At 33.4% G+C, this 26547-nt stretch overlaps 1 protein-coding gene across 1 annotated transcript; it reads right to left on the reverse strand.

The window, feature by feature from the left end:
• Positions 1-421: 421 nt before the first annotated feature.
• Positions 422-17534, reverse strand: LOC110035909 (heme-binding protein 2-like). The gene is made up of 2 exons (XM_020740239.1): positions 17160-17534; positions 422-1022 (listed from the first exon to the last, which is right to left on the reverse strand). Exons 1-2 carry the CDS (start codon positions 17420-17422, stop codon positions 590-592), a joined length of 696 nt encoding a protein of 231 aa, XP_020595898.1. The 5' UTR covers positions 17423-17534; the 3' UTR covers positions 422-589.
• Positions 17535-26547: the final 9013 nt, after the last annotated feature.

A 26547-nucleotide genomic window follows, 5' to 3' on the forward strand; every position in this document is an offset into this window, starting at 1 on the left:
ACAACCAAATTTCACATAAAAACTATTCCAACAAACGACTATATATTAATATGAATATATTTAAATAAGAAAGTAACCTTCAATAGTACACTTACTATAACTTAAAATAATGTTATAATGCTTTTAAATTTTCATATGATTCTAATACATGTAGTTTTCATTTTCACTCAACACTCATATAATATTGTGCTTTCCAATCTGAACAACAATAACATGCATAGAAAAAATTGTAATGATGTTTGTGTTTCACATGGCAAGAAGACAAGTCTTCGATGAGTTCAGCACCACTCTTCTCTCTCTCTCTCTCTCTGTCTCTCTCTCTCGTGTTCCACGAAGATCTGTCTCTCTCTCTCGTGTTTCCACGAAGATTGTGTAAATATCAAAGATAATATTACGTAACGACAATCACCGGATAGACTCAACCGACCAAATGCTGTGTTCAGTAAAAAGAAACATAATTCAATTTGCACAGCATATTTATTACAAAAGTTTCATTGGGAAATTGCTACAGATACACATGATTTGTTACCACTAGCTCCCTCTAACTATAGAGAGGCGCACTATATTCGTCAACTCCCTCTGGCTCCATCTAGCCGCTGCTGATATCTTCCTCATCAAACAAAATCCATATCTCATTCACTCTACCTGTGTACTCAAATGGAGAATTATACTGAGCCACGGTATAGAGAGAAGTGGAATAATCTTTCCTGCTTTTATCAATAGCTGATGCCCAGTTGGAACCGGCAAGACTGGAGTAGAGGGCTGCTGCTTCCACGCCTACTTCAGAATCTAAAACAAAACCTGCAAATTGACGCACTGCTGCGTATTTAACACCCCATTTTTGCAGATGAAGGCCATTTGCAGGAGGAGGGTCGGCCTGGTTCTCCTTTGGTACGTAGAAGCTCACGACGAATGATGAAGTGCAGAAGGGGCCATCACTAGGTACGATCTGAGTGATGACAGGAGCTGTCATGTCTATCTTGACATTGTACTCGTTGTTCCCTTGAATATAGCTGAACAACCTGATTAGTAGCAGGAAAATGACTTAGACAACTGTATGATAGTGATGGTTTTTATTTTATTTTAATTTTTGTTAGGAGAGTTGGAAATGGTTATAAGAAAATATTCATTAAGAGAACAGGGAGTTGGGGATCTGATGAATGTGGCATTGGGGAAAGTTTGCTTGTTTAAAGACAAGCATTAGACCAGGATCTCTAATAAGCACTGCTTACAACCAACAATCAGGTAAAACTGTAAGCCAACTTAGAGAGACAAGCCAACAACAGGAAAGTACCAGTGGAGAACACATCGCCAACATATCATAGTTTCATCGCAACAAGAGATTGGCGCACGGAGGTCTTGTTCTTCATCATGGATAGTTTCAAGAGAGATCTAGCTATTTACGGATTTAATGAGTCTTCTTACATTCAACCAACACTGAGTTTTCATATCACTTAAGTGGTCATCTCTCGTTTCAAATACTGCAAGTGCACAACCAGACATTGATATAGAATGTGTAAAGTAAACCAAATCCATCTTAGAACTTTTCATGCTGGCAGGAAAGTGATTCTCACCTACTAGGACGTGCATTTGGTAGACTCAATTGGATTGGTAGATAGATTTGCTAAATCAATTAAAATGAACTAAATGATACGCAAAACCAAACCGGCCAAATAATTTGTAGAATTTAACCTGTCCGAACAGCGATATGATTTAATTTATTCAGTCCATTGAAATCAAATCCTATAAAGAAACGCATTCAGATCATTCAGGTGGATTAATTGATAAAATTGATAAACCATTTTATTGACAGATTCAGTTTAATCGCAATATATTCAGTTTTCTGTTTGTCTAATTTTATTTTCAAATTGAACTAATCAAATTGAACTAATAACCGTAATTCAATTAAGTTTTAATTTAAAATCATGAACCAAACTAAAATTTCATAAACCGAATCAAATAAACCAAATATACTTGATATGGTTTGGTTTTATTATTTAAACAAACAAATACACACCTCCAATAGAGGTGAAAAATAAAATTGAAGTGGAAAATAAAATTGAAGCATCCCTTGAAGTTGCACCTCGCAATACTTACAATTCTCTGAGTTTTATGGCTCTTATAATAACCAAAAAAACCCTGCCAAACCCTGAGAACCTCAACATCCCTATGAAAATTAATACATGGCGCACTCATAACAGCCAATGATAGAAGGCTAGTTCCTGGATCACATAAATCTCACCCTACCTGACACCATCATGTGTCCTAGTACAAAAGGTACTAAGATACCTACAATTTTACACACCATTATTCCCATAAACATGCCTATCACATATTTTACAACTAGAAAAAAATGACCTATAAAGACAAATGGAAAGAATATGCTAGAATCTATATCAGTTCATTTTTTTACAATGACAAAACATGCCAACCACTTGAATTCTAAAACGTGCCCATTACAATTAACAAAACCAAAACCAAAACACTTCCATTACCCTATGCATCACATTTGTAACTTACAATCACAAAAAGAACATTGCAAACATCTATATCTATTATATTTACATCAACTATCCTGTCTTGGTGGCTGCACCAGCTTGTTGGTCCCTCTTCTTCATCAACATACATTTACAATGGCAACGTCAAAATTCCCTTATAAAAAGTAATATGATGGGTGTAGAGTGAAATAGAACTTATGATTTCCAAAAAAAAGATTTTGAGGCATTCCAAAGAAAGAGACTGGGCTTGGTGGCCATTCTCTATAAGGAAGCAAGATTGATGACATCTTCCAACCCTCTGTATTTTAGTGGGTTGTAAGAAAAATATTTTATCTGCAAGGTTTGTCCGTCTTATTGTAGTACTACTCATTCTTCATCCCTCCATGATAAAAAAATTAATTCTAAAAAAAAAAAATCAATACTTAAACCATGGAAATCTCACCTAGGGTTGTGGGACTAGACTACCATTCAATAGGGTCCAGTCTTGTTTCATATATTATTTGAAGGACCAAATCACAACAAAATGTTATGAAAATCTCTAGATCCATGCTAGAAATTCTCATCTTTAATATCAATGTATTTTTCAGCCAAATTCCCTAATCCTAACTCCAGTTTCCAAAATCTAATTACCCTAGTTGGGTTGTCGGAAAAGAATATTTCCTCTGACCTAATTTTTACTAAAATCCAACATAAATACCAAACTTTCCAAAACACCTCTAGAAACTTTGGGCTAAAATTTTCATGAGTTTTCAAACCAAAAGATCTAATAGATTCCTAACACCAAAAACCTAAAGTCAGAACTAGGGCTTCTTAGGCTTTGGATTGTTTTGTACATGCTGACTCTATTCATACTCATAACCATGAATACAGCTACGAACTTCTTAGACCTCTTGAGAAGAACTCTAAATCACAATTGGCTCCCAATAAGAAGGTTAGCATCAGGCTACATTTTTTTTATACCAGAGACAAATTTTAAAGGATACTATATCTAATTCAACTTAATAAAGTTCGGAGTTAGATAAAAGTATTTGCAAATGGTAAAAAAATGAATTAACAAAGTGATTTCGATAAACTTTTGAGTAACTTTTTTTTGTGATATCTTATTTTCCATTACAAAATTATTGCTAGAATGCATGTGGTAGGCAATTCTACGAATATGTGTTATTACAAATCAATTGTCTTCAAACATTAAACCTAGCCATCACCCTGTAAACATATCCACAAATTTAGATTACTTGAGTGCTTATAAGTGGTACTGGAGTTAGGGTGCACTATCAAGCTTAGAGTTGTATTAGGGTGCACTTAATATTTAGGGTATTAGCTTAGAGTTGCCATCCCTAAGTAAACACTATCAAGCTTTAACTTAGGGTGCACTTTTATTTAAAAATAAAAGTTATATCGCTTAGAGTTGTATTTCAATTTTGTTGCTAAAATATTTATCATTTAATGTTTTCACTTTTTATTTTCTACTGTATTGAAAGCTAAAAAATTTCACAATATAATTACAAATTTTCTCTTCAAATTAGAGAGCACATCTCATTTTTAGAAATATTTTTCTTGATTTAAGCTACACGATTTTGCATTTTCATCATAAAGATCATGCCATCTATGTCTATTAGCTTAGATCAAATAAAAAATTTGCCTAAAAGGGTAGAAAAGGTGGCCCTGCATAATAACGGGAATTTTAGTAAGTTACATGATGAGATCAAGAACTAAGCAACCCAGATCCAATATATGACCACCAAAATACAAAAACCACCATTGGTTCCACAACCAAACAATTATGATAACCGAGCTAAAAAATGAACGTCCACTAAGGAGAGACCATTTTATTGGCATAAAGGGCACTTGTAAAACCAAAGTAATTATGTTCTTTGACCTACAAAACTACCACTGAATAATTTGATACAGGAGAATTATGATGACATCTCACTATTACACACAAAAGGTCTATTAATTGTTGAACATCTAGTATCTAGAGCTATAAAATTACCATTGAGTTTACCTCAAAGAACATAGAGTTATTATTTGCTTTTAGTGACATAAGGGCACTGGTAAAACCAATGCAAAACCCAAATTATGTTCTTAGATTAGATAAAAGATGAGAAAGACAAGAATGATGCGATAAAGGAGAATTATGATGACATCTCACTGCTAGATAAATATTATAAACACATCTTATAGGGCATGTTATGAGATATATGATCATATTTATAGATGAGAATTGGAGGGAAAAAAATATTTTTATCATCTATCATGTGAAAAATAAGAAATGTGATATCAACACAAGCATGGTAAAGTAAACTTAAAAACCGAACTCCATCATGAGCAATTCCATATAAATTTAGTAAATCAAACTTCATTATCCATTACATCTGAATATCTAATATCCATTAAAATGACTACTTATGAAAATCATATCTAGTGTGATGTCCTATTGATCGACATAATATGTATTCTACGAGATAGATCCTAGCATTATGAAATGAACATTATACATTATGGTTGGGACATTACACGAATTCAGGCATAAAAGTAAGCCCATTAATTGTTTTCTATAAAACCAACAGATAAATAAGCACGTTCTATTTCTCACAAATCAAGTTTTATTTTTAAGATTAAGCCAAAATTAAATTAGAAAAAAATGTAAAGCTTTAATTGACAATGCTTCCAACTCTTATTTTTAGGGAGAGCAATTTCACTCATTCCTGAGATACTTAGATGATTTGATTTAAAGTTGTAAGTGCAGTTCAATAATCTATTGGGAGTTTTGTGATTGTACTCTTCTCTGCATCTTACAAAGGAGAGAAGTTGTCTCTATTTTAGACGAGCATCACATACTTGCTTTGTCTGAGATTTATTGACTGCATAAACGGACTTAATCCTTAATTATCTACTAGATGAGTTGCCAACTTTGCGGGGATATATATGTCATAAATTTGATCCCTACTTCACAGAGCCCAAATCTATTATACTATAGGAGGAACCCAAAGGAACATTTTGATTTAAAAAGACACGTTGATAAACTTTTAAGAAAATGCTTTCCTTATGAAAGCCTAAGTACTTGTCCAGTTCCTGCTCTCCCCAATAAAAAATGGACTAAGGAAAATGTATTTGGACAATTGCGCGGTAAAGAAAATCATTATAAATTACAGATTTCTATATATAGATTGAATGACATGTTAGATCTAATTATTGAACCCTATTTATTCTCCAAGATAGACTTGAAGAGTGATTACCAACAACAACAAAGCCTTAGTCCATTTCTATCACACAAAAGGCCCAAAGCATTCCTCCACTTCAATCAACCAACTTGAATTCTACTATTAACATCCTCATCTATATCACCATCGCTTTGATCAACAGACCTGAGATATCTAAATCGTTAGCATTATTTAATAATTTGAAGAGTGATTACCATTAGAACAAAATAAGACCTAAAGACAAGTGATAGATAGCTTTAAAATCCCAAACGATTTTAATGAGTGGCTAGTTATGCCTGTTGAGTCATCCTATCATTGCATTCATGTGGCTAATGAACACACTTTTAAACTCACTTATTGATAGATTATTAATATATATTTTTTTGACAAGATCCTTACTCATAGTTCTGATGAGAGATTACATTTAGATCACAACTAAGAGATGCAAAGTAGTATATGAAGTTTAAAAAATGTTTCTTTTATCAGTCTGATGTTATTTTCTTAGGATTTTGTTGTGACTACTAAATGGTTGAAAACACACTCCTCTAAAACTAGATCAATTGTAGACTAGCCAACCCCTAAACCTCCCATAGATGTCTAAAACTTCTATAGGTTAATAACAGTCTACAAAAGATTTATTAACATCTTTAATAGTATTGTAGCTGCACTCACCAATATTATAAAGATGGATAAATTTATTTAGATTACAAATGCATAAAAATACATGGAATAAGTTAAATTTTTTATGACGTCTTTACTAATCCTTTAATTGTTTTTCGTCAAAACATTTGAAATAACTTAATATGCTTCAAGTGCGAGAATTGGAGGAATATAAAGTAAAAAAATCATTTAGCGGCCTTTCCAGTAAAAAGTTAAATAATGCAAAAATCAAGATACAGATAACCTACATATAATAGAGAATTATATGCCATCATTTAGAGTTTAAAGCACTGGAGGCCCTATTTATTATAGAAGTTTATCTCTAACGTAGATCATCATTCTCTAAAATTCATAAATACCCCAAAAAAATAAAATTATAGACCTATAAAGTGGTTAAAATACTTCCAAAATTTAACTTTTTCTTAAATATAAACCTTAGAAAGAATACAAACCAACATATGCATTATCCAAAATTTACTTTATAGTCTTTTTTTTTTAGAGTTTTAAAATTTTGAAGTTGGAATTTAAAAGATGACTATAAAATTTTACAAATTTTTAGCTAATCTATTTATAGCATGAGTCAAAGTTTATATCATTTGATAGGTACAACATGAAAGTTATCTTTATAATAAAAAAAATATAATAGCCCCTAGAACATCTATAAATAAGTTTTTTATTGTAGAGCTTCATTTAAGGGGTAGCAAGATATTTTGAGAAGTTCAAAATCATAAATTTGCTAAGACATGTTTGTTTGAAAAAGAGATGTTAAAAGAGTAGTATCCCAATATGTTAGGGCTATAAAATTGAGACCCGGAAAGTATATTACCTTATCATTTTCTTGCGAAGATTAGAAGAATATATTTATGAGCCTTATATGAGGCCATTTCAGAACGCCTAATCATCTTTATTAATGTTGATAAATCTTCTAAGAAGTCCCACTTCTCGTCTTGCTTAAATCCAATGATGCATCACACATAGTAATGACATTCTTTAGGAATTTTTGAAGGCCTGGATGTGTTAATAAGTATTAAAATATTAAAATAATAATGATTATCCCTAGCCATTATTAATATGCAAGTTTTCTTTAATTAGTCACTATTAGCTTTCCTCTTTCTTATTCTATTTTTATTTCTTTCATATTTCTCTTTATCTATTTTTGTTTATTTCTATATGAATGCCCCTTGTAATAGGGTTTATATACCCATCCTTCTATTAATAAGATGTGTTGCTCTACTCCAATATTTCAACATGATATCTGAGCCGCTCTACTCCAATATTTCAACATGGTATCAGAGTCGGATCTAATCCTAGATCCCAGCTATTGCAGGCCTTCCCTGCAGGGTCTCCAGCAGAAACTCCTAACCACCGACTCTGCCAGCTGAAATATGCAACCGCCGGCCCTCCTATGTTGTCCCATAAAGCCGCCGACCTCCTACTTGTAGGTGTTGATTCCCTCGCCAGACATCCCTGTAGGTCCTCCCTGTTATTTTTCTCCGACAGCTGTCTACTGCAGTTGTCCAAATTACCTGTTTTTGCATCCAACGGCCGGTGACCTATAGCCGAAATCCGGTGATGTCTTTGAATCCCAACCAAATTTCTTTTGGCTCAGTCGGAATCATGGAAGACTCCTCCAGCACTAAGCCATCCTTAGAATGATGATTCCTTACTTTAATTGATGACCACATTCGAATGATGTGGGTCTATATTTTAAAAGACAAATCGAAAGTTGATGTCACTTTCCAAAACTTCTACACACCTTCATTTTGTCCCAATTCAAAACTCTAAATCAGGAGCTTCAAACCGAAAATGGTCGCTTTTTAACTCTATTTTAGATGAATTTTTGGAAGTAAGGACATCCTTTACTATATCTCGTGTACAGACACTTCTCAACAAAATGAGGTAGCCGATAGGAAAAACCAACATTTCCTCGACGTTGCTCGCTCCATTATGTTTCAATCTAATATCTAAAAATATTTTTGGAATAATGTCATACTGACTTGCACCTATCTCATAAATAGAGTTCCCCATAAAATTTACAAAATTCGACTCCCATAGCCATCTTGATGTCATGCTTTCCAACCAATCGGCTCTTATCCACTTTAGATCCTAAAATTTTTGGGTGCACAACTTTTATTCGGAACACTGACCCCACTCAAAATAAACTTGATCCATAAAATGTGTTTTCCTAGGGTATAACACTCAAAAAGGGTTTTGGTGCTTTGAACATATCACAAAACAAAAAAAAATTATGTGAGTGTTGATATCCCCTTTTTTAAAAAAGTTCCCTATTTTCCTAACTCGACCTTAAGTGAGGGGGAGTTAGAGTTCTTGAAAGCTATTCCTTATCTTACTCCTATGATGTTCCCCCCATTGTTCCTGCCACCGAGGAATCTCTAGTTCTTATTGTTCCACTATCTCCTCCTCTCACTCTCCGTCTCTACACTCGACGCACTCGTCCCGATACCCCTCCTCTGGAGCCCACTACCTCCTTGGAGGACCTTGAATCCACTCTCTGCGACATCCCCGACATTACTACTCCAAATGAGGAGGTGAGTTCCTCAAGTAAGGTATGCATTCAGGTTTGCTCTCTTTATTCCACGACAAAACATCTCTCTTTCCGTAGTTTATCGCCAACATGCAGAGCATTTGTTACTGCCCTGACAGTTCATCGAATTCCAACTGCTATTGAGGTTTCACTAGCAGATTTGGCCTGAAAAGCTGTAGTAATGGATCAGATGAATGCCCTTTAGTGGAACCATACATGGGACATCGTAGATATTCCTCAATGTAAGAAAACAGTAGGATACTGAAGGATTTTTAGCATCAAGTTCAACTCAGATGGCTCCTTTGAATGCAACAAGGCACAGTTGGTCGTCAAATGATACTCATAGAACTACGAAGTTGACTATGAGAAGATATTTGCTTCGGTGGCCATGTCAAACAACATTCGGGTTCTATTATCTCTTAGGATGAATCTGTATTGGCCTTTATTCCAGCTCGATGTGAAAAAAAGTGTTCTTGAACGAAAATCTTATAAAGAAGGTGTATATGTCCCTTCCCCCTGGCTTTGACTCTATTGTCTCCCCAGGGTAAGTGTGTTGGCTATGAAAATCTCTCTATGGACAAAAATAATCCCCATAGGTCTGGTTTGGCAAGTTCATGAAGGTAGTAGTGGTCCATTATTTTACTCAGATTCAATCGAATCACACTCTCTTCTTCTGACATTCATTTAGTGGTCAGATCGCTATTCTTATCATCTATGTCGACGATATTATGCTCACAGGAAATGATCTATCGTTATTGGAGTCATTGAAAGGCATTCTAGCTACATCCTTTGAAATGAATAACTTAAGATCCCTCTGATACTTTTTAGTCATGGAAGTTCCTCGGTCATCTCGAGGCATTTACTTGTCTCAATGCAAATATGTCAATGACCTGTTAATAGAAAACAATCTGTTTCTGTGCAAATCGGTGGTTGTTCCAATGGATCTTAATGAAAAATGATTTGATGTTTCCAATGGTGTTTCCGTTAACAAGACTCACTGTTAGCGCCTTATGGGGAAAATTATCTACCTCGCTTATACACTCTCCGATATATGTCATGCAGTTGGTATAATAAGTCAATTCATGCATGACCCTTATGAGCACCATCTCCACATTATTCACCAGATTCTCCACTATTTAAAAGGTACACTAGACTCAAATTTGTTTTTCACGCACCACACCACTCATTCTAATACTGTTTATACAAATGCTAATTGGGTTGTATCAGTCCATGATCAACGATCTACCTCCGGGTACTACTCATTTGTGTGAGAAATTCTTGTCACATGGAAAAGCAAAAAGCAGCCGATGATTATCCTAGTAGTGTTGAAGTTGAATTCTGATCCATATCTTTGAGGATCTATGAAGCTCTGGTTACGTATCATGCTCTGCGAACTACGTATGCCGACCTCCGACCCTCTGCAGTTGTTCTGTCATATTAAGGTTGCCATTAACATTGTCTGTAACACGAGTCCAACATGATTGTACCAAACATGTGGAGATTGACAGACACTTCGTCAAGTAAAAACTTGAGTCTGGAGAAATTTGTATTCCTTTTGTGTCATCCAATGGTCAAATAGCGATTATCCTCACAAAGAACCTTCATTAACCACTGTTCGATGACTTCAAATCGAAGTTGAACATGATTAATATCTATACTTCAATTTGAAGGAGAGTATTAGAACATTAAAATAATAACGAAAATCCCTAACTGTAATTAATATGCAGATTTTCTTTTATTTGTTGCTATTTGCTTTCCTATTTCCCTTTATTCTGTTTTTATTACTTTCATATTTCTCTTTATTTTGTTTTTATTTCTTTCCTTATGAGTGCCCCTTGTAATAGAGTTTATATACCCCTTTTTCTATTAATAAGATATTTTGTTCTACTCTAATATTTAAATAATGAGTATTTGCCAACTTTAAGCAATTAAATAGAATTTTTAATGTCGTTCGCATTGGCAAATAAATTTCATATCGATATCATTTTTATTAATGTATTCTTTAGCAATGATTGCACATACTTTTTTCACTATAGTTTTTGAAAATGTCAAATTTTTATCATATTTTTAAAAAATATACAAAAAAGTAATGGATACTAAATTAAAAATTACTTTCGTATTTTTCTCTTAGACCGATGGATAAATTGAATTGGTTAAAAGGACCATAGAAAATTTATTGAGATGTTTGAGATCTACACATATATACATCAGAATATGCATATAGTCGCACAAATTTTCGCACAAATTTCAAAATAAGCAATAAAACATCTTTAAAAATAACATATGAGTATAATCTTAAGAAGCCTATGAGTTAGCTAACATGCTAATGCATTTATAAATGTATCATATAAGTTTGCATATAATTTTTAAAGTCTTAATGAAGATGCAAAAAAAAACGATATTAATTTATTTTAATTAAATGAAAATATGACACTCAATAAGATGTAATGGAGAAAAAAGGATTCAAATAGCCGATCCCACTTAGTGGGATAAGGGCTCGTTGTTGTTGTTGTGTAATGAAGATGTAAAAAATAATTGGAACAAAAAAATACTGGTATGTTGAATAAAAATAAAAAGAAAATTTAAGGAATATCATGATGGTGATCATATACTCAATAGGACGTAATGGAGAAGAATAATTCATGTAGCTGACCCCACTTAGTGGGATAAAGTTTTGTTGTTGTATAATGATGGTGATCATATAATGATACACATCCAACAAGAGAGATAACATTCCACTGAATATAAAAAAAATTACAATTGGATAGCACATGACATTTCAAGCTTGTTAAGAAATTGATTCTAATAATTGCATCCTTGAATTGTCCGCTAACATGTTTATTAGCCATATTTTTACTGATGAAAATTTTTGTCATTAAATGGAATTACCTAACCTCTAGATTTATAGGATAGCACTCACATAAGAATATGAACATCATTTGTAGATACTTATTCAATCTTTCCTCTTTGAAGTAGAGTATGCCATTACAGATGAAATGCCAGTAGATGGAGATGCAATACCCGAGTCTCTAATGATATGAAAGAATAAGTTCAAGTAAGAATACGTGTCTAACCTAAAAGGAGTTAAAATAGTTTGCTCCAAATCTAGTATGAGATTACAAAATTCAAACTCTCCAAAAGAAGTTCTAAGGTCTATAGAAACTAATGTGGTATAAGATGCCAATGAAGTGAGCAAAGAACAAACTACAATGACTCAATCTAAGAAGAACATAGCTCGTCAAGGAGGTCTAATAACTAGGAGTGAAATGATAACTCTTAGGGCCCGTTTAGCGTTGCTGCCTCTACACGGTGCGGCGAAAAGTCGCAGTTTAAAGTCGTTTGGCGCAGAATTTCCCTAGCGGCGGCCGCGAAGTTGAGCGAAACGCCGGCCTCGGGTGAGGCCCTGCGGCCCGCGTTACCCCTCTGATTGTTTACTCGCGTACCCTCCATTCGATCCCGCCTTCCTCATTTCTCCCACCGAATCCTTGTCTCCTCAGTCATCACCTTCTTCTCGGCAGCAGGCTTCGTCGGTGCCATCGGAAAAGGGATCGCGTCTCCCAGAATTCGGTCACGAAGGGCGCTGCGATCAAATTCTTCCCAAATGTATCGCGAGAAAAGCAGAGGGGAGCGACAACGTGCGAAGGAGCGGACAACACAGCGAAGGAGCGGCCCTGTGTGAAGGACTCTCGGTAGGGAGAACAGTGGATCGTGGAAGAAGACAATAATGTGATGGTATGAATATTAAGGTGAAAATGCCAAAGACATCTGCTAAGCTTAGATCCTTGCAGCCAGTGGCCTCTCCTTCGCACATCGGCGACGGAGCTTGCTCGCTCCAAAGTGCTTCCATGTTTTCCTCCTCTCCTTTGCCCCTTCTGCTCTCCAATGGTCTCTCTCTTCTCCATTCTCCCCTTCTATGTAAGTTATTAGAACTGTTATTCTTCTATAAATTATATTCCGAGAACTATTATTCCCCTCTCTCGCTCCATTCACCCCTTCTGCTCTTCACTGTAAATATACTTTAATGAGGTCTTATTGAGAACTTTGTTGAACTCATCAAAAGTTGAAGAAGTTCCTTTCAAATTTTTTTGTAGAAAGAGTAAGAAAGGTTGGAGAATCCTTCAAGGGCATATGATTTGACCAAGAAACTCTCCCATTAACAAATTCCTAAGATTAGAAGCTTGATCATAATAAATAAAAGAAATGGTAACCCACGGTAATAATTATTTCTCAAATAAATTTCCCCTAAAAATTTCTTTTGCAAATAGGTAAGCGGATGTAAAACATACATTTCAATACTTAAAAGTAGGTTACAGAATAATATATTACAAAAAATATTACAGGTTTTTAAATAATGAATCATTTTTTATGACCAATTGAGTTTAGTTTGTTGCAAAAATTGGCTATACATTATATTCTAGTGAGTTCTCAGCACAATTTTATATGTATTTTCTATAAACACAATTTTACATGTATTTTCTATAAACAGTGGATAAAAGTCCAAAAGGTCCTATAAATCGAAGGGATGTATATGACTAATTGTTTCTTTTCTAAATGGAGACAAAACACAAAGACAAGCTTTCTTTCTTAATTGTGTGGCATGCATGTAAACTTCCCTTGTATTTATCACTTAAGCTTTTGGAAAATATGAAGCTCTGAATCATGGTATATTGCAGATGTTAAGGATTTAATTCATTTTATTTTGACTCCCTATATTTCAAATTATGGTCATTCATATGTCATTGTGGTTTCGTTCATTGTTTGTGATAATTACATGATGAATCAAGTTATGATACATCTTTAATGAATTTTGCTGAATTGTTTGGATGTTTTATTCAACTACAGCTTCAAGAATACAGTCCAGTTAAATGTTGCATGCTGCATTCACTATCAGTTAATATATTCAAGAATACATTCCATTTAATTGTTCCATTTAATATATTCTTTCATTTGCATGCTGCTCTCAACTTTGTTAATATGGATGGTTGTTTCATTCTCTGCGTAAGTCTGTATTTTTGTTATCACTATTAGTGAAGCGTTGGACAAATTTTTTTGGAATATGGAACTCCACTTTTTCTGTGAGAGATTCAAAAACATCATTATTATAATGTGGCTACAGTGAATTTGTATCAGCTCAAGGACTCACTCTCAAATTCTCACAATAATGTTGGCTAGCCTTTTTTGGGGACTTAAGGACTGCATGTAAGTATAATGCTAGGAGTTTAATGGCAAACTATAGACGTAAGTTTTGTAATACTTTCTCAGAAAATCACAACCAGCCATTCTTTCAATGTAATATGTTATTCTGGCTACTTGGAAATTTGCTTTGTACACTACTATGGACAGCTTTGTCAGCCGAAAGCTTTGCTAATCATCCTGCTGACAAATATACTACATTCTCTTTAGGATATAAATTCTAACAATCCTTAATCTTTTATCTCACGTTTTTCGCGGTAATGACAATTGTCTAGTGTCTTGCTTATTTGTAGTTGACCTTTAACGTTCTCTTTGTTTGTAGCTGTAAGCAAGTATTTTTTTTGTCTTATGGAAGATATCTAATTCTTTGCTCGAGAGCTATATATTTTGCACTAGCTTTGAGAGCTTTAACAACTGGAATAATATTCAATTCTATTTGACATTTTTTCTAAAGCCTTGCAACATAAATCATCAAGACAATTTTTATTTAACTAAAATTTTAAAATAATTGCTTTTCTTATAAATTTTGTTTTGTATTTTTGTACACTTTGCTTGCTATCTTGCTTCAATTGTCCTTTTTATTTTTTAACTTTAATTATGTACTTGAGAGCCTCTTGAATTTTGCCTAATTAATTAGTCTCATGGTAATCATTTTTTTAAATCAACAAAGAACTTGATGCTTTTTTTATGCTATAAGTCTTTTTTATTAATTATGTTATACGATGAAATTGATATACATGTGAAAAGGAAATCTTTCTTAGCACTTTTGGTACTCACTACTAAGTGAGTGATGTATTCATACTTTTGTTATGTTTTCAAAAATGAATTTCTTCTTCTGAATTATCAAATACGTCGCTGTCATAATTCTGTTTTAAACAGCTTCACTAAATAGGGGCAGAATGGTCATTTTTTCGAGAATAACTACCCCGCAGCTGTTCTCACACAGCTGCAACAAACAGGTGCCCAGCTTCCCCATAACAGCTTCCCCGCAGCAGCTTCTTGGTGCAACGCAGCTGCAGCTGCGCCAAACAGAGCCTTAATTAGTAAATTTTGATTTTATATTGTATGAATAACATGTCTAAAGACTAGTGTTTGGAGGTATGTTTATAAATATTTATATTAATTTCAATTTTTGAAATTTAAAATTCAAATCCTTAAAATTTTAGTATTTCAATTTTCAAATATTATATGTGAATAATATAAATTTAAATATCATATATTTAATTTCTTAAAAATGACAAATAAAAATAATTTGAAGCCTTGAATTGGTCGGTTAAGAAAAGTTAGAGGAGGTTTTATGGTAGTCAAGCTAGTGGTCAGCCCCCTCTTTCTCTCCCTCCTTTTGTGCACTTTAAATTTCCCATATAAAAATATATATAATAGTTGGAGAATGAATAAGGAAGACTTTTTATCGTGAGAAAAAGATTTGGAGGCATTCCAAAGGACTAGATTAGGCTTGACAGCCATCTTCTCCAAGGAAATAGGTTTGGTGGCTTCTTTCAACCCAACATAATTTGATGAGTTGAAGGAAAATTATCTTATATGTAAGGTATGAAATTCATGACGTAATGTAGCTCATCCTTCATCACTTTTAAAAAAAAAAAAAATCATCACTTAAGCCATGAAAAACTGACCTAATGTTGTTAGCCAACACTAATCCCCAATAGGACCTAATCTTTTTCCATAGAGCAATTGGAAAACCAATTCTCATTGATAAGTAGAAAAAATCTCCAAATATATACTAGAAATTCTCATATTTAATGTCCACATATTTTTAGTCCAGTTCCCTATTTCTAACCCCACTTTCCAAAGCCAAATTTCCCTTATAAAACTAGCGCCTAGAATTTCCTCCTAACCTTGTTGTTGATTAAAATCCAAAATAAGAAGCTCTCGAGAGCACATTTAGACACATTGCGTTGATATTTTCAATAGTTTTTATGACAAAATATCCAACAGATTCTTCACACTAAAACCGTAAAGCCGGAACTAGGGTTTTTCATAGTTAGGGCTATCTTTTCTTGGCTGACGCTATTCAATCTTATAACCTTAAGTTCACTTACTGATCAACTCCACTAAAATCTAGATATTCTTTTTTGCCTTCTTAGGAAGAGCTCCAAACCCTAAGTGACTTGCATCAAGAGATTCAACCCTAAGTCATACAAAAACAATAAAAACACCATCTCCTCACCATAGCATGCCATGTGGGATGATTTGTGTAACTCTGATGCAATGTTAAGTGCTAACAGCATCGTTATGTTAACAATATTTCCACTTTAAGGCAAGGATTTGGCACCCTATGTAAGGCATCAAATAAGACATCCAATAAAGCATTCAATCACCCAGACCACTATGCACTATGTCTGGACCATATTAGTTATGTACCCACAAATCTTTTATCAGTTAACATGGGATTAAATTCAACATTTTCACATGCTTAAAACAACTTCCCTTCACATGTGAACATCAAATCAGCCTACACTCCCTTCATATTGGATTTTCTTAGTATAATCAAGTGCCAAGCATCAAGAGCCCGCATACCCACATCGAGTTGACATGGGACTCATTTCTTGAATCGCTCAACCATTAAAAGACAGCAATACCATTGGAGTTGGAAATCATATGAACTGCTTCATCCTAATAGAACCATATGCTTGAATACCACTTGCTAGAGGATGTGGACCAAAGAAAAGCTCAACAAAAATTTTAACCCCAAAACTTCTGCCTATGTTGATGGCTAATCAAAAGTATTTATCTACAAAAATATTTTTTTAAAGATATAATATAGAACTCAAAATTTTCACGAGTGACTGGCCTTTTGGCTTAGCCCATGTGCTCCCCAAAGCATAAACAACTTTCAATTTCAACCGTGCACATCCAAGTAAGTACTTGTCTATGTCATCCTTATTAATGCCAACTTCTAGCAGAAATTTAAGGACAACTAGGCATGAGCATATAAAATCCGGATTAGACATGTTCACGCTCACAACTACCTCGTTTAAAAACATCGCAATTCTCAAAATCAAGGTAAACCCTAGAATAAGAGGACGTGGAATCCCTTACTGCAGAAATCCAATCCTCGTGGCTTCAACAAAAGAGATTTCATTGATCTGCGACGTCGATATCCATGGCGTCGAGTTATACCGACGGATCTCGTATCCATCGCCTTCATCTATCACGTCGAAGCCCGGGCATTCAATGCGTTTGCACGTCGGCGGGAAGACTCCAATGGAAGACGAAGGCGACGATAGGCCTGGGGTTGAGAAGATGAGGAGGAGAGTGAAAGGGAATAGATAAGGCAGGATAGAGTGAGGGGACATGGCCATTGAGAATACCAGCTGGGGAATGGAGCTGGAGCTAAATAGTTAACCAGGTCATTGAGAAAGGAAGATGACCTTAAAATTCGAAAGAATTACAGAGGTGGGACTGATCCCCTGGAATACTTCCCTTATGAAGATGAAACAACTCCAAAAAAATAATTAAAAAAATAATTTTTTATGGAAATAAAAATCACTAGAATTTAAAAAAAAATGCAAAATAATAGAGTTAGATGGGAGGGTTCACCCTCCTAAAATCAAATAAATGTGGCTGCCTCAAAGGACAGACCTCAGCACATCTAGACAGCCAACCACGGGCAACCATCGTGATGCCCGATGGTTGGTCGTTCAAACGAATATAACGACAAAACATCTCAAATAGAGACAACAATTAAAATAAAAAAAATAAATAAAATCAATTTCAAAATTAAATCAAACAAGCAAATATCAATTAAAATGCTCTCTTTCATGCGTAGTCTTAGCTGTTGTTAAGTGAATGTTAATTAATTTTCTGAAAATTTAAACACTTTATTAGACGATGTGTCTTGATTGCCTTGATTATATTCTTTAAGCTTTTAAATTTTTAAGGACATCATAATTAACAACTTTATGCTTGTTGGATTCCTCTAATTAAAATCCTTAGTTTGCCAATAAGCTTATAAGATTTGAATTATCATTTGCCCCACAAATATTTTTGTGAAATTTTTATATTATCTATCTAGTGTTTTATTTAGGACTATTTGGGCACAAATTAAAATGCTTTTGATATAGTTGTGTTCATCTCATCAAAATATTTATGTTGGCCATATAATTGCGATAAATGTAGTTTGAATCTTTTTAGATTTAATATTAATAAAATATACTTTATATGCTTTGACAGAGATTTCTTTGGCGGTGGTGCTTTGATGGAGAGACACGTGGAGCTCAAGAGGGTAATGGAGAGGAACAAAGGCACGTGAAGGGCTTCAAATAGGTTTTGAATTTTTTTTTAAATATAATGGAATTGCCCGTTTACTCGACAATCTTGTTCGTGTGGGTCGATATCGATCCACAATTGTAATATGTCATGCCAATTTGGTCTATCAAAAAAAAAATTTAAGCTAATCGATTTATAATAAAAAATTTAAAAATAAAACTATTTTTAAATTTTTGCCTATATATATATATATATATATATATATATGTGTGTATACAACCATAAGTGTTTCACATCTTACAACTCTTACAAGTTATCTTCATATCGGTAACGGACAAGACTAGAATTCTTTTTTTTTTTTTTTTAAAACAAGTTGGGAATGAAAGTAATAAGAATCTATTCTAAAAACCACGCTTGAATTTCCTTATGAAAAGTAAAGGCAATGTTAGAAGAATCTCCATTCCGCAAATTTGTTAATGGCGGGTATCATTGTGCGCAACTTTTCTTCTATTTTGGTTGGGTTTATTATACTCTTTACTATTGCTTTTTAAGAGACTAAATGACAAAACATTGTAGCAACTCTTCCCACTTTATCTACTAGGGTTTCACAGGAGGTGTTTTGCTACATGTGATCATCCATTTATGGCATAAATAATTTTGCAGTTTGATTTTGATATTCTTGACATAATCAATACTTGATTTGGTCTATAGATTTGATTCAAGATAATTTTTCTTCTTTCTTAATGTTTAACCACCATTTTATAGAATACTTTCTTGATAAGTAGAGTCTATTATGAGTGTCGCGTCCAATAAAAACACTCTATATCCAAATCCATTTAATCTGACATTTATTGAAAAATAAAAGAAGTTTTGCCTTCAATTGAAAAATTAGGGTTAATTTTTCTTATGTGGAGAGAAGAGATCACCCGTAAGGAATATGTATTTTTAACAAGTTTGGGTGGAATAACAATCTCGACATTAAATTTCACCCACCACATATAGAGCCAATTGGCAAACTTCTAGATAATGATTTGTAGCTTTAACATAGTCATCCATGAATATTTTTTTTCTTTAGATTAATAATATAAAAAGGTTTTAATCATTATCCATGTAAACACCCGACCATTAAAGGATATCAATCCATGGTTTCAAGCTCCTTTTATATAATAAACTATTACTTTGTTTCGAAAAAGAGTTGTTATGTTCATCATTATTGTATTAACTTTAGCATATTGTAATAAGATTAAAATTGAGAGTCGTTTATATTTCTATCATAACACTCTAGAGAAATGAATTATTTCTCATATGTATTTCTATTAGTGTCCATGGGAAGTTGATTTGTAGTTCTCAGGAGTTATCTCAAGGATAATTTCTTGGGTCATTTAATAAAGCTTTTTTGCACTATTTTATTTATATCTTTAAAATTTTTAAGAGATGACTTGATGGTTCTTTTTAATATTTGATAAGTGATTTTTTCTAAGGATATGTGGTGTCATTTTTAATTTTGCTAGAAGTATTTCTTGTGAAAATTCTTTTTTCTAAGAGGAGTTTCCTCCATGATTGGTATTTATGGGGGATCATTGGATCATTTCCTTTCGAGTTTATTCACCCCTAGTCCTTGTAAAAATTCATGAGTAAAAAAATTAGGTAGGGAATTAGTGGTTTTAGGAATTCATTTTATATCAAAGTAGGATAATTAACCTTGCCAGTTGACAAAGATTTATTTTGTAGCATGACTGTCTTGCATCTCATTGGATGATGGAATTTACTCCATTGCAATCTATGCATAATAAAAAATTTTAGTTGAGTAAACTAGTTTGAAAATTTTTTGTAGCATTTGATTATGGAAAGCATCTATTTTTCACTTACTGAATACTTTCATTGGGTGGAAAACCAACTCCTTAATATATATCAAACAAAATTCTTCTTTAAAATTGGTGGTAGTTATGTCTTTAAGAATACCTTTGTATCCTAAATTAGTAGCTATAGTTATAATTTCTTTCTTAACTAGCTAGTAGTATTTATAAGATGAATATATGATAAAATTTCTTACCCTATGTATATTTGTTTGAACATTTTTAGTGTGTTTGTTGGTACAAGTTGAAGGATTTTTTATTAAGACTTCTAATAAGTGTGGTAGTATCATCTTTATAATTTTGATAAAACCAGCAATGAAATAAAGTAACCCTATAAATCGTTAATGTCAATCGAGTTCCTCAATTATATCTAGGAAATTTGAATCAAAATTGATGCTTCTATATATCAAAATTACAGTAGCAATAGACATTAAAAATCCTTAAAAAAAAATTATGCCATTTAATTTTGGGGTAGAAATGATAAACTCGTTTTTTTTAATAGTCATATGAATGTGTCAAGATGTTTCATTAATACTTTTTTAAGAAGATAAGAGAATTATCAATGCATATAATAATATTTGTAAGGATTAAAATTAACATTTATAAAATTCAAGAATTCAAAGGGTGTGTTTTGAAACTAAAAGATATGGCATTCCATTTATGATGACATAATGAAACTTGAAATCATTTTTATATTTGTATTTGCTAATATTTAAATTTTAAATAATTATTTTTTAAAATATAAAAAACCTCTTCAAGGTGATTAAATAAAATTATTTTTCTAGAGATAAAATGCTAAATTCATTTTAAAATATTATTCAATAGTTTATAATTGATTATAGTTTTTATTTTCCACATTTTTGGCCAAGTTCATTACATAAATGATGATGCAGCTCTAAGGGGAGTAGGGTTTTTTTTCTTATTTTTCATTTTGATTAGAGAACATTAATATTATTTTTGCAAATCATAATATCTTTTTATTCATTTGATCAAACCAAGCTTTTGTTTAACTACTTCCCTCACTAAAGACTTCTTCATATAAAAGAAAAATGCAATTATTATTTTTTTTTAATAAAAGACTGATTAGATTTTTACCATAGATAATATCTTGGTAATTTTTTCAAAAAAAAGAGATTTTTTCTCTCGAATTTATAGCAAGTGTATCTGTTTTTGAATATGCACATGATAATCAATGTAAAAAAAAAAACTATTGAGTTTATTGATGTTACGAGGAGTAATTTCATTGGGATTAGCAATAAATTGGAAAAAAAGGTAGGGGCATATTTAGAAAAAAAATATTTATTATTTTTTTTCTAAATTTTAATTATTTTTCATGTTACCAACTACAACCTACATGACTCACAACTCACACAACTCTCAACTCCAGTCTCTTCAACCTACAGACGTTATTGTAACTCACTATTACGACATATGTGATCGACTACAAGCTATAAGATTAATAACTCATGCAGCTCCCAACTCTGACTCATATGACCTCTAGACATTCTTCCAGCTAACCATTATAGTTTATATGACTAACTATGGCCTGCTTGGTATACAACTCATGTACCTCCTAAGTTTGGCTTATATGGCTACAATGATTATTACGACTCAACGCTATGACTTATGTAACCAATTACGGCCTAGGTGGTCCATAGCTCATGCAACTCCCAAATCAAGCCTTCATGGTCTAAGGATGTTATTATGGCTCACCACAATTGCCTGCATGACCAATTATGGCCTTCATGATTCACAACTTTTGTGGCTCCCAACTCCCGTCTCTATAGCCTACAAATATTATTGGAACTCACAAATACGACCAATGTGACCTACTACAGGCTACATGACTCACAACTCATGCAGCTTCAACTCTAACCTTTGTGGTCTACAAATATTCTTACAACTCTCCACTATAGCTTACGTGACCAACAACAACTTATGTGGCTCATAGCTCATGTGCCTCCCAACTCCATATGCTATGGCTTAAGAACATTACTACTTCTTGTCACTATGGTTTATGTAACCAACTATGACTTACATGGTCAACAACTCATGCGACTCTCAACTCCAACCATTATGGCTTATGAACGTTATTGCGGCTCATCACTATGACCAACGTGACCAATAACGACCTATGTGGTCCATTACCACATATATCCCAACTTCGACCTTTATGGCCTATAAATGTTATATCATCTCACCTCTACATTCTATGTGACCAACAAAATCCCACTTGGAACACAGCTCTTGTAGCTGCTTACTATAGCCTTTGTGTCCAACCGACAGTTCTTACGCAATCATCCATGGCTTATATTGAATACTACCATGAGTTTCAATTACGACATCTACGACAAGCTGCCACTATAAACACCATTTACAACATTCATGGTGGGCTACTGCCTTCATAAAAATAGAATACAATTTTTGTGGTCAGTTACAACTATTATTGTTGAACTATTAATGTACATTAATATTATAATTCCATCTTTTCTAATTCAATAGGAGAGTGGGTCTATGTACACATTTAACTCCTTCCTTATTTACAGTGAGGTTCTTCCAGACTCTATAAACAGAGTCTTGCCCCCTTCATGAAAATGGGATACAGTTGGACTAAGAGTTGGATCAGGAGAAAAAGGATTTAGCTTTCAGTGTTGTTTCAGACTGAAAACCCAATGAACATTTCCCACCCTCATAGCAATAGAACAATATAGATAACCACACATTTTCCACCATTGACCACCGCCAGCTCCTTATGGATGTTTTTGTTCTTTTTTCTTTTTATTTCAAAGGAGTCAAAAGTTTCTTCGTTATCATATACTTCTCTTTTTTTTGAATAAATCTTTCCTCCAGATCATGTGAATGATCAAGATAAGAGAGGAACCAAAAAAGACAGATATATGACTAAGCTGATAAACAAGAGAAAGAATGTGGAGAGCTTACGTGCAGCAAATCATTTAAGGATAGGATAAGTATGTTCGCCGAAACAAGACTAGGTGAAAGCACCTTGGACTAATATCATTGAACGAATATCTACGTGGACTACCCACAACCAGAGTTTCAAGTGTGTTTGCCTCTTCTAGAGTTTATAGCATTTTTAAGGGGACATATCCCATTGGTCTAGAGAGTTTTGTTTCACAGTGGAATGCTCTGATGTTTTCAAACCTCACGCTAAGCCACGGGGCAGAGTTTGATTCTTTCACGGTCCTACATGGGTACTAGACTCATTGGCACATGGAGCTTACAAAATAACAAAATCATCCTGAGGTGAATCATGATACATCAAAACACATTTGAATATAAGAGTAGATGATAAATCATTATATTTTAAATGAGCGGTAGCTCATCGACAATCAGGCCATAAAGATGATACCAACGAAGGAAAAAAGGAGTGATAGAGGTCAATAGGGGTAGTTAAATGAAGGGAACAGTAATCCCTAGAAGGTAGAGCTAGTTGAGGTAGGGTACCACAGGCCCGTCTTCTTAAGATACTAGGACCCTAAGTCTACCTACTCGTGAAGGTAGTCAACCCAAAATGTCTAAAGTTCCCTGGTTAGCAATATGTGAAATGTGTCATCTACGGGGACCTTAGTAGCCCTACGGTCAAAAGAAGAAAACTCTATCCTATGAATATCAGGTGGAGCTCCAAGAGGAGGAACTTGTACTTGTTGAAGTTGCAAAGATGTTGCTGAAAAATATGAGAAAGGGAGGTTCAACTGCAAAGCCAGAAACACTCCCAACAAAAGGACTTACACCCCATTTGGAACAGGAAACCTTCTAATGACTTATACACACTTAACACTCACCTAAGTAGAAATCTATACTAGGCCAATCGGGTTGGAGAAGTACGGGGGCTTCTCCTCAAGACATGCAAATAATTTAATTATCTAGAGAGAACGTTAGATATTGTGGATGCCCTATTATATTGCTTCGGTTATACCCATGCAATGCAACCCGTACTAAACCTGACCCAATGGTCATGTAGAAAAGTAAAAGACAAATTTAAAAATCTTGAATATTTTAATTCTAAATTTTGATTTAGTCTTGAATCTTTTATTAAGATTTTTATGTAGAAATGTTTACAATTTTAAGGTCTTAAAAAGCATAAATTACAATTGTTTGTATCATCCCATATAAATCATAAAGAAAAAAGGAAAACAACATAAGCATGCAAACACACAATAGAAAGTAAAACAACCCTAAAATATATAAAAGAGGCCAGTGTCGCTGGGTTGATGACATATTACAGGAAAAATAGGAAAGGTGGTCGGACTACGCATATATATGCCCGGTTCTAGATCTATGCAAAAATATAGAATTCAAACTTAAGTACAGGACAATAACTGCCGCTCCTGGCCCCCTTCATGTGATTCGATGCGCCATCCACCTTGAAAACCATGTCCATACCTTATTTCTGATATAAACCCAACTAAGGACTTCATCAAATATATTTGAAACAAAAAATAAAGACTCAGCCTGCTAAGGACTTTATTGCCTACTCTCTAACATCCATCACAAGTTTTTACATATGTATTCACATATCTAAATAGAGCAGGCTAATAAAATCCAGATTGTATAAGCTTAAATGCAATTCTATCAACTCAAAAATGTCCTTCAAACTCAGAATCATGTCATCTCTGAATAATTTCCAGGGCTTCTTTCAAAGGTACATATCTTCAAATAACTTGATCTTTACACTCTTTATATAAATATGGGTCTTCCCAATGGTAAGATCTTGCATCATGAATAAACTTTTTCCATTGATGGTATGTTAATCCATATGGTAAAATGTCACTACCAATAAAATTCACTATATCAGCATACCACAAAAATCACAAAATAACAATAGCGTACAATTGTTTGTTAGGAAAAATTTCATTAATTTCATTTTCATAATTACTCAAGTTTTTGTATTTCAGTCTAGATAAATGATCAGCTATTTGATTATTTGATCCTCTCATATCTACTACTTTAAAATCAAATTTTTGCATCAAAAGAACCCGTCCAATTAAGATTAATTTAACACTTTTCTTTTGCATAAGATATCTTATAGCAAAGTGATCAGTATGAACAATACATTTAGTTCCTATGAGATAAGGTCTAAATTTATCAAAAATATATACTATTATCATTAAATCTTTCTCAATTATAGTGCAATTAATTTAAGCTTCATTAAGTTTACTGACATAATATATAACTTTAAAAATATTTTCATATCTTTGTTCTAATACTGCCCCAATAACATAATCATTTCACATCGCACATCAACTCAAATGATCTCCCCCAATCAGGTGAGCCTATAATAAGAGCGGTGATTAATTTTTCTTTTAATATATTAAGGGCTTCTAAGAAATCTTAAATAAAATTAAATACCACATCTTTTTCTAAAAGATGACATAGAAGATTGGCATTTTTTAGAAATCTTTAATATATCGCCTATAAAAATTAGCATGTCACAAAAAACTTCCAACTCCCCTCACTGTGGCAGAATGAGGTAGTTTAGTAATTACTTGAATCTTTATTGGGTCCACTTCTATGTCATTTTTAATGACCAAGAACTGCCTCCTATGACCATGAATTCATATTTTCCCAATTGAGAACAAAGTTGGTCTCTTCACAGTATTTCAGTACCCTGTCTAAAGGATCTAAACATGCCTCAAATGAGGTTCCAAACACCGAGAAATCATCAATAAAAAACTTTAATCATTTTCTTAATTAAATCACAGAAAATAGACATCATGCACCTCTGAAAAGTAGCGGGTGCGTTATACAACCCAAAGGGCATTCTTCTGAAAGCAAAATTCCCATAAGGACTCACGAATGTAGTCTTTTCGTAATCCTCAGGAGCTAAAGAAATTTGGTGACATCCTGAATATCCATCTAAAAAACAAAAATGTTGGTGACCAGCTAATCTATCCAACATCTAGTCCAAAAAGGGCAAGAAAAAGTGATCTTTTCTAGTTGTTAAATTCAATTTTAAATAACACTAAAAATTCACCACCCTATGACTTTTCTGGTAGGAATTAATTCATTCCGTTCATTCACAACTACTGTCACTCCCTCTTTCCTAAGAACACAATGTATAAGACTAATACAATTACTATCAGAAGTAGGATAGAAAATAACTGCATCTAACCACTTTAATATCTCATTCTTAAAAACTTCTTTTAGAATTAGATTCAATCTCCTTTGAGGATCTGCCCTTGGTTTATGATTATCTTCCATCAGGATTCTATGCATATAAATTGAAGGATTGATTCCTTTAAAATCTGCTAAGGTCCATCTGAAAGCTTTCTTATTATTTTTTAGAGATTCCAATATTTTTTTTCTTGTGAATCAGTCAAATTTAAGGATATGATGACTAT

Source organism: Phalaenopsis equestris, unplaced genomic scaffold (genome assembly GCF_001263595.1).
Source record: "Phalaenopsis equestris unplaced genomic scaffold, ASM126359v1 Scaffold200668, whole genome shotgun sequence".
NCBI lineage: Eukaryota > Viridiplantae > Streptophyta > Magnoliopsida > Asparagales > Orchidaceae > Phalaenopsis > Phalaenopsis equestris.

What these genes read in the sequence shown, in the direction of transcription:
- LOC110035909 (XM_020740239.1), bottom strand. Translation starts at nt 17,422, where the DNA reads ATGGCCATGTCCCCTCACTCTATCCTGCCTTATCTATTCCCTTTCACT. An exon ending in ACGAGGATTGGATTTCTGCA is followed by an intron (nt 1,023 to 17,159) that starts GTAAGGGATTCC and finishes GCTACTAATCAG; the next exon opens with GTTGTTCAGCTATATTCAAG.